Genomic DNA, 16441 nt, shown 5'->3' on the forward strand with positions numbered 1-16441 from the left:
TTTGCTAGATAAATATTTATTTCCATTTTTAGTTCTTCAAATATTTCAGATTCCAACACATTTCCATTTAAATATACGAATGCAAATAAATAAGTCTCATACAAATCATAATCCTTTTAAAGAAAGATGAGTCCCCATTTAGGGTGTTTGCTATGGATTTGTTACAAATCAAAAGGAAATTTTTATCTTCCAAAATCACCACAAATCCAGTTTTAGAAAGAAAAACAAACAAACGAACAAGTGTGTTTCCCACCTTGCAATCCAAAATATCTTTGGTGGTCAGGAATATGCCACAGGTTCATACACCCACCCACCCACAATTGCACACCCCTTCCTTACTCCATCTTGGAAGTGTTTCTAACCGTAGTTTGCCTAGGAGGGATGTGCTGGCAAACTGGTGAGGCTAACCTAAAAATGGAGCTGGGAACTGACATACGAGCTCATAGCATATTTCCTGATTAGAGTCAGTGCCTTGAAATTATAGTACGTAATGTACAGCCGTTGGGAAGATGGCAATTTTCCATCTTCACGTCACTGAGGTTGCTCATTGTTTATCCAATATCGAACTGTCGGGCCGCTTTTCTTTAACAGTCTTTCACTACTCTGGTACCATTAAGCTGATTCTGCAGAATCCCTTTCTTAATCCACGCTTCAGCCCTTTGGATGGAAATTCAGAACTAAGTACTTGGGTTTGGAACGACACGTCTGCATACCTCCTATCTCTGAACGGGGATCAGGAAAGAGGATACTTTGAGATGGTGTCACAGCAATCTCTGGTGAAGTATCTCCCATGCCATCCTTTTGCGGTAGTAAGGCATGTGACGCTGCAAAAAGAAAAACACCTTGGAACACTGAACGCAGTCATACAAGCAAACTTCCCCTCTGTGCTCAAAGTCTACTACTACGTTCATGTTTATTCTCTCTCCACCACCACCCCAGATTATTTCTTTGCAATAGCTTGGTTTATCAGCTCATGTCATAAACAGAATATATGGGAGCCTATCCAAACAAAGGAATCAGATATGCAAAGTCCCAGATGTGCAGTTGTGCAAGATGGGACACCACTAATAAGCAGCCATTTCTCCACGGAAATAGGGGTCACAGAGAAGGCCTATGGCAGCACTAGCCGTGAACAAATCCCTGCCTACTTCAAGGTAGGCAAAGCAGGAGGAAAGCAGCTTTAGGCTTTCCTAAAGTGTTTTGGGCCACTCACCTGTGTAAATGAAATGGGTTTATCCCTGGAGATGAAGTCTGCATATTTACAAGCAAACATTCCACAGTCACTGCCGTTCAACTGCTGTGGAATTTCCTAAGATTGAGGGAAGGGAGGAAACAGAAAAATGCAGATATATATAGATAGATAGATAGATAGATAGATAGATATAGATATTGCTTCCTTTCTGCTCCCCCCAACTGCAGAACACTGAACATTAAAGAGGCTCTGTTAGTGTCATAGATACGTGGAACCAAACCCCCATGTATGATGCGATTGTACTGCACTACATTTCCCATTTCCTACATTAGACATGTTTGCTCTACGGAAAACTTAAGACTACAGGAGAATGTTCTGAAAGCAGATCGACCATATCAGCACCACAGTCTTATCAAGTGAGCTATACATTCCGTGAAATCCACTCTGCTTGAAATTTTTAAACTTTTTCCAAATTAACCTAACTCAAGATAGTAAGCATTTCACGTTAGAATCCCTTCAGCATAAAATTTCATTATTTTTATCTAAGTCTTCACTGCATTATGGAAACCCTTCAACAAGCTCAGCATTCAACACTTATGGGTGAGCACCCAACATTTGTTCATAGCTTAATAAATGATGCTTTAAGGGAGGATCAGTACACCCAAAGCAACACTTTAAAGAACATGTGCTGAGATGAACATTAGAGCCGTAAAATCACACACGCACATGTGGTTCCATACTGTGAAGTGTCCATGATGAAGCTTTTATGACTATGTTTCTCCTGGCTTTGCTTTCTTCCTGCAGAAAATGCCTGTTCAATAAAAGCATGAGATAGATCAGTCACGATTCTCCTGAAATAGAGTTTATTCACTCTACAGAGTTAGCAAAATTTTGTATCACAAACCTTTTCAATATCTGGCAGAATGAGAAGATGCTATACATCTTTAAGAGCATACTTTCACTTGATGATTTAAATTGAAAGCTTATTTTTAAAAGTTGCGAAGTAAACTAAGTAGGGAATACAGTTTTACAATAACTTGTCTGTTTCTAAAAATGACAGTCATATCTAAGGGCTTAAGTAAACGTCTAATTATATCTATGAGCAATTTAAGAGTTGGTGCAGTATTAAGAGAGCTTGTCAGACAGTTGCTTGTGTTTGGTTATTTATTTGGCAATGCATGACATCTCTGCAACTTTAATTAGAAGGAGTATTACACAAAAATGAGCACACATGAGAAGAAAACAAATACTTATAAAGTAAATTACTATTAGAAAAATTGACTTACAGCAATCTCTTACATATCACATGGCCATCTTGTCCCATTGAATCAAAATATTTGATGGTCTCTCTCCTCATGTCTATAACCTATCACCAAAATAATAGTATTAATGGAACACTCACATTTGCTACTTTCACATCTTCTCACCTTCTAAAAATGAAATAATGAGAAAAGCCAACAATGCACTCACCACTAATGCCCAATGTACTCTGATATGAATGGGCACTAAGATTATATCATGCTGAAACAAGTCCACTTGCTTGGTCCATCTTCTGACCCCATTATAGCCCTCAGAACTTAGCTTGGGGTAGAAAAAAGTATTAAACGCATACAGTACTGGAAAGCCCAGTTGTTTATTTCTCTCCATCAGAAGGTTCATATAGAAGTTAATAACCTATGAATACAAGAAACAATGAAAGGAAGAAAAGAGCAACGATTAGATGTTTATCTGTTAAAGAGGAGGCAGCTGTCATGACATCATGTGGCTAAACTGCTGGGCTGTAGAATTTGCAGAGTGTCTCCAGAACTGCTACGACCTTCACTCCATGTAAAATCTGCACATTTTACCTGGGTTGCTGGTCTGATCAGGATATTTGGAAATCAAGTCTAAGTACTTCCACTCCTGCCACGTCCCCCACCTGTGGGCCCCCATGACCCGAGCCTCCTGATGAATCGTGCCAGTCTGCAAAAACCCCACAGCACCCTCTTAGATAAGATGGAGGCTGTTTCCGAAGCTTGCTTTGCTTCTCTTGTGTGTCAAGATTATATCAATGGTACAGACAGGGAAGAAATCAGAACTGATGTGGACCAATGTATCTAGAAATTTTTTGATGTTGCATGACAAATAGAATCCTTTTTCTTACAAAAAGTGTTGCAGCCATCTGTCCAGAAACCAGAGCAATTAATTAAAGAGGTTGTTTCAGGACTGAGGAAATAAGTACTAATTCAGAAGCACTTGTATAAACTGGGACACTGGCAGCAGGTTCTGGAGGACATTAATATACAATGCACACAAAACCCTGCTGAATTGCCTCAAGGATCTTCAGCATAGCTAGAAGCCCTGCTTCAGCTAATTTCCCTGCACTCATTAGCAAACTTGAACATAGAATATCATTCAAACACCAGAATGACCTTTGTTATACCAAACAGTGTAGAACAGATGCCTCCGCCCAATCATGTCAAAGTCCTTACCAAGCCAGGATGGAACACTTAAAAGAGCTTTCATTTTCCAAGAATTCAAGTCTACCCTACCGGACCTCACAGCAAGTAACCTTGCCACAAGAAAAAGTTAACAAAGTTTTGACTAGAATTGAAAACTTGTATTTTACCACATCATTGAGCCACTGGTGGTCTCTTAGTCTCTGGATGTCTCCACGTGTAATGCTCAGCTTGAAGGCACTAGTCAGGATTTCGTCGTCTTCGCCACAGTTCAGCACATTCGCTATCTCTCTCTCCATATCCTGGAAGGGCAAGTGTAATGCTATTAGATGCATAAGTAGAGAGCAGCAGGCAGAATTAAACTTCCCATGTTCGGAGGGCAGGAGTGGGGACAAGTCATGATTATCTCTAGTTTGCTCAAATTCCTCAGATTATAAAATGATGCTAAAGCTCTTGCTTGCAACATGTCACATACTGAAAATTGCAGCTTGGGTTACAACTGAATCTGAACAGCTAATTTAAAAATAATAAGTTACTGCTCATGGGCATAGTACCGAAGACAGAAGAGACCGGTGGCATTTGTTCAGGTCAAATAGTCCATCAGATAGGAACTTATCCCAATCAACCCTACCACAAGAATAGTACCTCTGTAAGGTAAGGAAGGCTCTCTGTAGCCTTGTCCAAGCTCAGATATTTCTGTTCTTCTGTCTCAACTACAGAATGCCTTCCATATGATGATTCTTCCTGACCCAGGCTTAACCTAAGTGACACATCCTCTGATAGATCATTTGTCAAGCAATGCTTTAAACTCTGTTAAAAGAAAATGGACCATTGTGAAATACAAGTCTGTGACAGGCCTGCTCATGGGAAAGGAAAATTCAATATATTCCAGTGCCATCTTTAAGATTCCACTAAAGCTGTATCCTCCGTCTATCAGTCTGGTAGCAAAATAGGGACTCCCACAGACATGATCTCTGCATACTTGAGGTATGTGGAAATAAAAATACAAGTATGGGAAGGAGTGGCCTGGTTCAAGCCCTAAACTTTATTGTATCCCAAAGTGGGGATTCCCTTTGCACTACAGTGGTACCTTGGTAGTCAAACGGCTTGGCTCCTGAACAAATCAGCTCCTGAACGCCACAGACCCGGAAATAAGTGTTCCAGTTTGCAAACATTTTTCAGAAGCCAAATGTCCGAAGCGGCTTCCGCTTGAGTGCAGGAAGCTCCTGCAGCCAATCGGAAGCCGCACCTTGGTTTTTGAACCGTTTCAGGAGTTGAACTGACCCCCGGAACGGATTAAATTCAAGAACCAAGGTACCACTGTATATGCGTTACTTAAGTTCCAAATCCACAAAACGAGGCTTAGCACATTAGTCATCTAGCAATACAGCCAAGTTTTAGTTGCAAGATCCTTCCCCAAAAAATACAATATGAAACACCAAATGTGTGTTTGCTGAGTTGCGCTTATGGAAAAGGTCACTGTTTTGATTTCTACAGCCTGGCAGATAGCCATCTGCAATCATCAGAGACAGGTACAACATTAATATGTGACACCCTGCAGAGTCCACCACTAATGTCTTCCCTGGGTTCCTCTGTTTCTCAACAATACTGACTGGGTATTCTGTAAAGATTCAGAAACTGACATCAGCAATCCACAAGGAGCAATCAAACCAGCAAAGCTGACTAGAAGAGCAGAACAAATCTCAAGAAGCAAAATAACCTGAAGTGAAATCTCTGACCTGCAAACATCCTTGCTTCCTCTCTCCATACTCTAATATTCCTCCCAGCATCTTACATTGTATATTTGTGATGTATTTTAATCCTTATAGGCTGTTATAGGCGCCAGGTTATACATAAAATATTAATCACATGGGAAAATGTAATTATGCAATGAAGGACAAAAGCTTCACTAGTACAGAAAAACGACTCACCTCTTTTTTATGTACTACTAATTTTTTAGGTTCTGGAGTTCTTTCTGCTACTGTCACTGAACTGAAAGAAGCAAAGATTAATTCACGGCAAGAAAGATGGATTTTGCTAAGGCAGAGGGGAAAACAGTTTTCCCATGAAGAAGAAAGCATACTGGCATTTAATTCCTGCTAAAATCAATGCTCCTTTGTTCCCATGAAAAGCAGTTGCAGCAATGCTTGTTTGGAAAGAGAAAGAATGAAGGAACAGCAAGCTGCAAAAGTGTATGAGGCAACGTCTATAATACCTAGCTGAGTGGCTCATCTCTCCAGAAGCCAAAGTTGTACAGTACAGAACTAGACAAACGTTGCCAGGTGGTAAGTTTTTAGTATAAGAAAAAAGTTTGACTAGACAGTTACGATCCCATTAATATGGAAGCTGGTGAAGATACTTTGTTTGGAAGGGCTCCAGAACTGAAGGCTAGAGAATAAAAAACGTACCTAGTAAATTTTCATTATATACAAACAGCAAGGAATTATCTATCATTTCATCTAGTTCCTCTCTACAAAATTAAGATGCAGAAGCTTTAGCAACGTAGGAAGCCACAGAGCTTAGATGGCCACCTAACATGGTTGCTTAGTTGAGATTACTGTATTGCAGGGGGCTGGACCCCGAGGATCCCTTCCAATTCTAGAATTCAATGATTCTAAGATGTGTCCCTGCCTACATCCAGTCTGGTTTTGCCCCCAAGCAGTACTTCTCTTACTCCTTGTGTCCTAAAACGCGTATCTATAGGAGAGAGAGGAATAACAAATAAATAGAGCCATTGCTAACAACAGCTCACATACTGTTTTATGGCTTCCAGGTTAGCCCTAAATCCACCTAAGTATCAGTGCTCTAACACTTCCCCTTGGGGAAGTTATTGATACAACTAAGTACTACTCATGAGAATAGTGTAAAAGCAAAACCTGACGCACACAATGATTAAAGGTTGTTGTGCTCTTGCATCAATGTGCAGCCAATCAACTCCAAAGCCAAAACCAGCAATTTTTTTGCAACAACATTTTCACATACCTGTTTGCTGCTCTTTGAGGGCGCAGGCAGCCAAAGTTTTTGACACCTTTAAGGAAAAAAAGTGCAATGAACACAGTATTTTAGTCAACTGTAATTTTAGCATGGCACTGAGTGACATATTTAGAAAAGAAATTTAAAAATGTTGGCTGCCATACTCATTTCACATGTAAATAATTTCTCCTCTTAATAATATGCCAAGGAAACAGCTTCTTATTTCAAGTATATCATAAAGAATAATAAACCAATAAGCTATTTCTGCCACCTTATGACAAGACACAATTTTAATGTATATCTAATTTACAGTTGTTTTTTTAAAAAAATAAAGTAAGTTGTGGGTGAACAACAAAATATGCATGATTGGCTAGTTATACCAAGGTGGATTTTAAAAAGGAGAGAACAAAGTACTTATGAACTTATGAACAAATTTTAACATCACCTTTAGTGATCCTCTTATAACCATCTAAAGCAGGAGTGTGACCTTTTTTGGTTTTTTATCAGAACTTGCCTTGAAAGCCAAACCTGACCAGTAATCACTGCTGCCCATCTGTCCATCACACGACATCATTATGACACCATGTGATTGACAGGCACAGGCACACAGTCAAAATCTCTTGCAGGGGTTCCCATATTAGAGGTTACTGCCCACACACTTCTGCTGCACTTTCTGCTAGTATGCTGGCACCTCAGTAAAACCTCGTCTTACTGTTTATAGCAGAGTTTTCCCCTGGAGGCAGACGACAAGAACAGTAGTCATAGTCAAAGTTCTCAGTCAAGAGCTTCTTTATCTCTTGACTGGTCACATAAGCATTTCTATTACAAATACATAAACTATTTGCATTCTTTCTATAACTCACCAGCACGGTATAAACTCAGCGTGGGTGTGTGTGCTTTCTCCACGCTAAACTTGCAGCCTGCAACTTCCTCCCTTTAATTGCACCTCCAGCTGACACCAATCAAGCCAAGACTGCCACTCCCACACACTAAAGGAAATTCCAGAAACCTTTTTTTAAAGGAACTTTTATCTGTTTCTTGAAGAATGTTTTCCTAACATCCCAAGCACCTGCTGCTTTTGAGAACTTCTTTCTGGCCATTGCCATAGTAGCAGGAAGCGCTTGGGAAGGAAACTGGCTTCCTTCTCTCTCTTCTGACACCAGTGAGGTGGGGAAAAGCTCTTGTTTTCTCTTTTGATGGAGAGATAGAAAGCTTTGTCTGTCCCTACCCTCAACCCGCCAATGACTTAAGCGAAAGAAGCTAGCACCTTCTGCCGTTGTGTGAAGCCTTTGGGATTACAGGAGAACGAGACATAAAAGGGAAGCAGACGAAGAAGTCTCCTTCCTTCCCTTTTAAGCCTGATCTTGCTGCAGTCTCAATGGAAGGAGGAGGGATACTAGCAAAAGCTGTGGAAAGCCTTTGGGAAACTCACACCTTCCCTTTTCAATCTCTTATCCCTAGCTTAATCTTTGCTCATCAGCAGGAACCCTGTCTACCTGGCCATCAGGAGATATAGCCAGCTGAGGGAAAATGGCTTGGCAGGCCAGGTTTGACCTGAGCAACTGAGGTTCTCCACCCCAGGAGTGTGTATAAGCTACCACCCCGCCTGTATGCTTCTTCAAATTAACAATTAAGTTCTGCCATTTTCAAAATATTAGCCAGAAATTCAGTGTAACTTTCAGAGACATTGCATCTCTTAAATATGTCTTCTTATGGGTAAAGTAGCTTTAGAAGGAGTTCCTATAACATTATGAATGCAGATAATTATCAGAGAAAGCTGTGTCATTATTATTTTCTAGATGCAGGAAAAAGCACATGAACGGGAAGAATAGCATAATTTAACTGAAGTATTAATCACTTTGAATGATTAAGGTGGCAAATTAGGTTAGTTTAATATACTGGAATGCATCAACCAAAGTCTGAAAGACTGGTGATTTTCCCAAGCCTTTTAAGTTAGTGTGCAACACAAGGAGGAAATATAGCAGTAAGAAAAACTGGTAGGACTGAAAGTGTATGAACTAGAGGGCTGGTGTTTGATTTAATTATATGCTTAATTATATACCTGTATAGTGCTTGTATAGTACCTACCATTCCTTGGTGTGCCAAATGAAGGGTCATCGATTTCTACACAGCAATGAGTTTTTAGTGGCTGATGGACTTCACATTGGTCACTTGGTATAGCATATTCACAAGAACAGAGATAAATTATATTTTCAGCTAAGGAAAAGAATCCTCAAATTTCAACATGGTATTGAACAGATACTGAATACTGAACACACATACATCTTGATACTGAAAACAAGGTATCACTCAGTTAGGTAAACCCAAAAGGATCTGAAAGGAGGATAACGCATTAGCTAGGTTATCTGAGATTTTTTATGTGAAGAAAATGCTAATGCCTCTACTGGGAAGATGGCTGAAGAAGTGGCTTCCTGCTACACCTGAGAGTGATCAGATTCCCAACTGTAGCTTCCTCTCAGTGTGTAGCTCTGCACAACCACTCACTGATGCTAACACCTATTAGTTCCTTGATATTAAAGACATTATTGTTGCCCAAGTGCATGAATTAAGGAGATATTTCAAATCCAGAATGCCAATAAGCTGAAATTAACTTTATCTGTTTTGTCTTCCTCAATGCATGTTAACCTTCACCAAGAAACACATGAGCCTACTCAAAAGAAAATGCTTCATTATTTCATTCTATGACTTTATTAAAATGTTTTTATTAGGGACTTACTCCAAGTACTTTGCTCTTGTGGGAGAGGAGTGGTTTTTATAGCATTTTTCTTTTTCTTGTTCCAGCAGCTGTTTGTATTTTTCTCGCTCCTCTCTCTGTACTCCCTGGGAGGAGGAGACAAATAATGAAGTTATTTATCGTTAAAAGGGTGATGACAGTCATACCTGCATTATTCTAAACATACTCCCTATATGTTACAATGATATTCTTTTATTATTATTTATTAAATTTGCATACCGCAATTCATCTGAAGATCACAGGGTGGTTTGCAACATAAAAATACAAAATATATTAAATATATTGTTGTTGTCTGTGGTTTTAATGGATCTTTTAAATATTATATAATTACATTTTAGTGGTTCATCTTTTCTATGTTTTAAAGCTCTTTCTATTTTATCATTTCCTGGACTGGGAAAAATGTGGGATATAAATCAATATAATAATAGTAATAAGAATACTCCAGCAGTGTGCCTCAATATGCAAGTTCTCAGGCCAGCCACCTATAATCACTCTGAAAGACAGATTTAAAGCAATAGCAATCCACATAAAGAGAAATCGGATACAGAAAGCCCAGGACAGCAATATTATCTTATTTGGGAGTAAATTCCCCTGGGGAAAAATAGTAAGCTCTATTTCTGAGCAAACATGCATAAGACCAAGCTACTGATCCATCCAACTGATCAGCTGGACCAAGACCAATTGATCCGTCCCAGTTCATATAGGATGGTTATATAAGAACATGGGGCCATAGCTAAGTAACAGAGCATCTGGTTGGCATACAGAAGGTTTCAGATTCAGTGCTAAACATCTATAGGAAAGGCTGTGAAAAGCTCCCTTTCTGAAACACTGGAGAGCTGCTGCCAGTCAGTGTATAGAAAATACTGAGCTTAATGGACTAATATTCTGATAAGGCAGTGTGCTATGTAACAGGAAACTAGATCACAGATGGCAGATTACCAGACCCAAATTATCATCTCTCTACTCCACTGGTTCAAACTGAGGCTTCTTGTTATTTCAGAGAGAATATTAGAGAATTCAGTAGCTGATGTGCAACTGAAATCAAGCTGAAGAACATTGGTTATTTTTGAGGAACAGAAAGGATGGTTAATATTTTATTAAAAACGGAAGTGTAATGGAGGTGAGGGGTGGGGGGAAGCTACATAATGGCCCACTGACCAATTTCTGGTGGACAACCTAGTGCCTGCTCAGATTATTGCAAATAATGGTAAGGTAGAGCTTGAGCTGAATCCAGGTCTTAAGCAAGAATGCATACTCCAAATCACTTAACAATTAAGGCATAACTGAGTGTTAAAAAAGATAGTGAGTTTGAACTCTTGGCAACACTCTCTCACAAGAAAAAACTAACACATATTAGGTGTCCATGAGAGTTCTAGGGGAAATTCAACTACACAAACTGAAATCAGTCTGGGGTGGGGGGGGCCACCAGGTGGCGCATTGGAAGATGGCCGACAATAACATCTCTCTGACCCACACGAGGTAATTAAGAGGCTGCTATGGGAAGTATGCAGTCTTCCTGACCCCCCAAGGAGATGGGGGGGACTGCCTTGCCAGCGGTGGCCATAATGCACCCCCGGATTCGAGAGAAGGGGGTGCCCCAGTCACTTGGCACCAGCCCTCGGTGAAGTCGGCTCTTTCCGGACGCTGTCTCCAATCTGCGCGTGCTGGTTCGCTTTAGCTCGAAAATACAATGGAAATATATAATTGGAAGAAGCTAAAGCACATACATCAAGCAAAGGTCGGGAGATAAGACTGCTGATTAATGGATCTCTGGGATCGGAGCGGCGGGCGAGGACAAATAAATCAAGCGATGAAGCGCCATTAAGAGATTGGTATGTCTGGAGTGAAGAAGGGGGGTGGAGGAAAAAACTTTTCTTTTCTTTGCCTTATGTGAGTATTAATAATCCTCCACCCCAAAGAAAGAAGAATCGTCGTATTTTATTAATCACAAGCAGGAATTTAAAAACTGTGTGGGATGAATTAATGATGAATGAAGAGAGGATTGGTAAATATCGGAGAATGGAAAAATTCTATGACGCAGTTTTAAAATGGCGTCTCGCAAGACAGGCTTGTCTAAGAAAGACGGGGGGGAGGAGAACCAGGACTATTGGAATGTGAGTGATGATTAGAATTTGATCTTAACCTGGCAGAGCCCTCTATGAGATATTTTACAAGCCTGGGAAAACCAAAGGGCACACCCAAGAAAAACTTCTGAAGGAGGAGGGGAATGGCAGCTGTCCCTATGAGATATGACTTGTGGAGTGTGTAAAACCCACACAGACGATATTTGCTTCCAACCTGCCTGTGAAGATTATCAGAGATCGCAAAGAAAGGAATATATGACAACAACAACAAGATGAAGAAAGTAATAAAGAGACTATCTGGATAGAACTGGATAGAACTGTTTAATTAAGGCAGTAATAGAAGTGATGTTTGGATCCTCATTCGGAGCTTGATGTATGGGTACCCCCAACAAAATTGAAAAATTTGGCTGTATAATTTGGAATTAATGTGATTTGAAATAATGTGATATGATTGGCCTGTTAATAAAAATTATGTTTAAAAAAAAAAAGAAATCAGTCTAGCCCTGAGCTAAGAAAAAAGATGCAATAAAATGTAAAGAATGAAAACATACCATCTAACCAGCCTTACTGAAATACATACATTTAAATATCTTGTAGCCATTTCTCTATTGCAAGGCAATACTGTACATTACAAGCTTGCTGTACATTACAAGTACTATATATGTCAATGGACTTGCCTCTTCCACCGTACAGTGAAGCTTCCTTAGATGTCTTCCAGTCTCTGGAGGGGAGGTTTCTAAGAAATGCTTGTGGGTAGCAATTTTCCATGCTGGCAAGCACTCTTGAACCGAATTATGGCTTTTCTTGCTACTCTTTTTGACACTACATTCATGCCTGGGAGGATGAAAGAAAGCACTACAGAATTAAGAATGCAACAAAAACTTACAGGTTTGCATAATTCCAAGTAGTGCATAATAATTACTGCATATCAAAACAGATTGAAAGAACAGAAGATTTACCTCAGACAGGTTTTAACTCTGTGACAATCAGTTACCATCTCTTCATTTGGATGCATACTGGTACTGCAACCAGTTTTTGTATCTATAAAAAAGAGGAGGATTTACCACAAATAATTCTATAAACAATTGCTGTGCTGATCCCAGAGGATTACCAAACTTCCTTTGGTAGATAGGAGGAGAACACTATAGCCCTTTAAGGTTGCTCCTAGAAGCACCTACTCATTCAGGTAGAATAATCTGAAGGCTCCAGCCTGCTGTTTTAGAGACAAGCTGTTATGCCCGCACATAAGCATGTCTAATCATACGAAAGTGGGTGTTGTTGAGGGCAGGCAAAAGCCGTCCTCCTTGCAAGCTAATCCAGTAGCAAGGAAGGGCTGGCATCCATTATATGAGACAACAGGTGTGAGTCCTCCCTGCCAGCAAATGACTTGCAAGGAAAGCTCCAACATGCTCAAGCCCTTCAACATAAGCAGATCTGCTTACAGCAGGAGTGGGGAACCTCTGGCCCAGAAGATGAAGACAACTCTCCAGGCCTCTCTATCCGGCCCTCAAGACCCTTCCAAGACCACAACCCTCTCAAGCCCTGCTTTGCATTCTCCTTTTGCCTAGCTAAAATGTGTCCTTGAGCACTGTGATAATGCCTCTTGCTTGCCTAAATGGGGATGGAGACATTATTGTGTGTGCCTCTGTATAAAAACCTCTGACTATGATGTTGGTGGAATGCAGCCTGTTTTACAAATATAACTGTCACATCTGCCCAACTTTTGCTCTAGCCCTGCTAACCACTGGCAGGTGGCCCCCAAAAGGTTGCCTGACTTAAAGGTCACCAAACCCACAAGGAAAAGAACAGAAACATAATAGGACAAAGAAGAACAAACTGTACATGCACACACAGGCTGAAAGACAACAACCAAGGCAGACCAACCTAAGCTAGTATCATTGAAGGTTATTCCATGCCATACAATAATGTCTCAGCACTTCTTAACAAGTGAAAAAGTAGTTATAAATACCATACAGTGAGGGAATAAAGTATTTGATCCCCTTGGAATCTGCTGGATCGATTGCTTCTGTCGACAGGTGTCTTTTGTACTGGTACTGTAACAAGCTGGGATTACAGGTAAGATCTCTCCCTTACAGCAGGTGTTTCTAATCTCAGCTCGTAACATACAGTGAGGCTACCAGGTAGCCTGGTTGATAGGGGATGAAATACTTATTTCACTCATTATAATGCACATCATTATAATCATTATAATGCAAATCTCTGACTTTTGTCTTCTGTGGGTTTTCCTGTTGTTATTCTGTCTCTCACAGCTACAATAAACCTACCATTAAAATTATGGACTGGTCATTTCTTTGTCAAAGGGCAAACAGGCAAATTTAGCCGGGGATCAAATACTTTCCCACCTCACTGTATATGAAGGGAGCATAACCACTACATGAGAGAACAACAAAAGACAAAGACAGAGTGCACTCTTCAATGCTTTGAGTATTTTGAAAGAGTTTGCTAAAGCAATCATACATGAAATGTAGCAACATTACACATCACTTACCCAATTCAAGCTTCTGCATCCCAGAGAAAGGTTCCATCTTCTTATCATCTGAATTACCAGATCCATTTGAAATAATCTTGAAGAAAGCATATTTGTTTTTGTAAGTCTTTTTCCAGTCATGTCAAATGTACAAAACCCACAGTTCCCTGGACTGCTCCTCTTCCAATACTTTGGATTGGAACAAACAAACTACATTAATTACTGCCTTCTAGTCTCTCAATCCTCACATTCTTTCTGCCATTTTAAGCCATCAGTGACCAGGGCACAATCATGCATGCACAAGCCCCAATAATTTCACTCATGTAACTTGAGAAAAATAGCATCAGGCTCAGGTGTGTAAAGCTGCAACTTATCCTTAATGGGTTGGCAGAATAAGAGGTGTGCTTTTAATACATTTGTAACAAAATGCTTAACCCTGTGTGTTACTTGATATGATTCATTCATAGTTCTCTGTTTTCACAACCGGAGCCATGAACACACTGATCTCAGATTAGATACCTTAAGAAAGAATAAAACAGTAACAGGCACTTACTGTGCAACAATACACTTGGAGATGTATTAGCAACATTTATATTCATCTATGCCATAACGTTAAGAGCCTAGAGTGTGCAGAATTGGGGGTTTTGTTTTGTGATAGAAGATGTTGAGTTAATAATTGAATGGTAAAGTGTCAGATCTCCAGAGATCACTTTCACCCCTGCTTTTCATTCAGCAGAAGAACCAATTCAACATAATAAAAGACACAACCTCTGACCTCACAATTATTTCTCTTAAGCTGGGCAATTAACGAGACTCTTTTTGCCACAAACCCCTTTGGCTGACAATTCTCCAAAAGGGCAACAAGCAAGTTTTACCTAAGAAAAGCCAAGCAGTCCAGCAGTGCATGGACATTTCTCATGGCCTTCCATTCATACAGCCCTACAGTCTTGTCTTAAGGGCCTGCAAGAAGAGTTCTCTCTTAGCCAAGTTCTATTTCTTATTTGAAGGAACTGGGGTGATGAGAAGAAAATTGTGCAAGGAAATAAGCTTGTGATGTACAGTGCCAGAGGAAAGCCTATCCCTAAGAATCCTTTCCACTCAAGTGAATTCAATAGTGTTGCCACTCCAGAGAAACAGGGTAGTAGTTCAATGGATCTAATTTGGTTTGAATGTGCATATCAAATCTGTAAGTCTCTGCTCAGAATGCATACAAACCTCGTCTGTAGTTTCTGCATGCCAATCTCCAGTCTGAAAATACTTAGTTGTCAGATGGGATGGTAGTTTAATTAGAGAGGCAATCCCCTGATGCAGTGTTTCAAAAATACCTAGGAAAAATTAAACAGACAAAAGGGAAGCCTCATGAATCTCATGTAGTACAAAGTAGCATCATAGTTATAAGGTGAAAACACCAAAGAACCCTTCCTATGGACTAATGCTAAAGGCTAGTAGACTGAAGGCCCAAGAGGTACCACAGAATACATTCACACATGGCAATATGTATATTTATGGAAACAAGTAATCTTGTCCTCCTTTTGCTCTAACCAGAAGATGAACTGGAGCAAAAAAGGCATAAGTTAGATACAAGATTATTAAAAATGTATACTAATAAAACCAAGGTCTGGGACACTTTTTGTTTTCTATAAGCAGATGCCAGTCAGGGTTCCCAAGGCTATTCTGGCTCAGTGGTCAATGGTAATACTGGTTTGGGTTATCAAATCTCAGAGTAAGGAGTATCTAAATGGATTGCTACCATTCTACATGCCTTTTCTGTGGTGGCTTCTTGTCTGTGGAATGTTCTCCCCAGAGAGGCTCGCCTGGCAACATCATTACATGTCTTTAGGCATCAGGTGAATAAAATCCTCTGGCTGGCCATTAAATAATCTATGGCCTGTTAAACGGGGGTAGGGCTGTTATTATGATTATTTTATCATTATGTTGCCTATTACCTATTAATTATTATGCTCCATAAATTATGTTCTTAATGTTATTCACCACCCTGGGATTTTGGATAAAGGGTGCTATATAAATCAAACAAACAAACAAACAAACAAATAAATAAATAAATAAATACTGTTATAAATTCTAGTGGCACAGCAGCTTTCTGAAATTATTCCCTCATAGAGCAGCAAACCAGGTGAACGACACCCAATTTGATGAAGCAAACTATGTGAAACAAAATGCACTACAAAATTGAATGTAGTTATTGGCTGATGCTACTTACTGTCACAAAGTCCTTCATGTTTGGTTTCAGTAAACCTTTACCCGGTTTCAGAACTGGGTTGACTTCCCTGGGACTTCAAGATTTGCAAGTCCAATTTGCAGGATGTCCCTCTGCTCTTATCCAGAGAAAGAGAGGCTTTGCCTAATTTGGTGGCTCCCCTTTCTTGGTCTGAACAGAGACACATTCCTGGTTAGCCCTTCCAATATGAGGTTTCTAAACTGGGACCTTACTCTTTCTGTACTGTTATTTAGTGCTCTGGCAATTTTCCAACTAAAGCCCCACTTCTATGT

The 16441-nt window shown here is 39.9% G+C and overlaps 1 protein-coding gene across 8 annotated transcripts in view; it reads right to left on the reverse strand.

Moving 5' to 3' along the window:
• Positions 1-16441, reverse strand: part of SENP2 (SUMO specific peptidase 2) — a 19043-nt gene continuing 2602 nt past the window's right edge. For 3 of the 8 annotated variants that reach the window (XM_083616298.1, XM_083616299.1, XM_083616296.1), the window contains exons 3-17: positions 15146-15255; positions 13952-14027; positions 12402-12483; positions 12120-12276; positions 9341-9444; positions 8692-8774; positions 6613-6658; positions 5562-5622; positions 4276-4440; positions 3801-3932; positions 2663-2866; positions 2479-2558; positions 1919-2003; positions 1214-1309; positions 1-824 (exon numbers count right to left, since the gene is read on the reverse strand). In XM_083616298.1, coding sequence (XP_083472424.1) covers positions 762-824; positions 1214-1309; positions 1919-2003; positions 2479-2558; positions 2663-2866; positions 3801-3932; positions 4276-4440; positions 5562-5622; positions 6613-6658; positions 8692-8774; positions 9341-9444; positions 12120-12276; positions 12402-12483; positions 13952-14027; positions 15146-15255 — 1544 coding nt within the window. In that variant the 3' untranslated portion in view covers positions 1-761. Of the gene's footprint in view, positions 825-1213; positions 1310-1918; positions 2004-2478; positions 2559-2662; positions 2867-3800; positions 3933-4275; positions 4441-5561; positions 5623-6612; positions 6659-8691; positions 8775-9340; positions 9445-12115; positions 12277-12401; positions 12484-13951; positions 14028-15145; positions 15256-16441 lie in introns of all 8 variants that reach the window. The other 5 variants (XM_083616302.1, XM_083616303.1, XM_083616301.1 and 2 more) reach the window with 3 other exon arrangements.

The sequence above is a fragment of the Podarcis filfolensis genome (assembly GCF_964270895.1).
Source record: "Podarcis filfolensis genome assembly, chromosome: 5".
NCBI classification, from domain to species: domain Eukaryota; kingdom Metazoa; phylum Chordata; class Lepidosauria; order Squamata; family Lacertidae; genus Podarcis; species Podarcis filfolensis.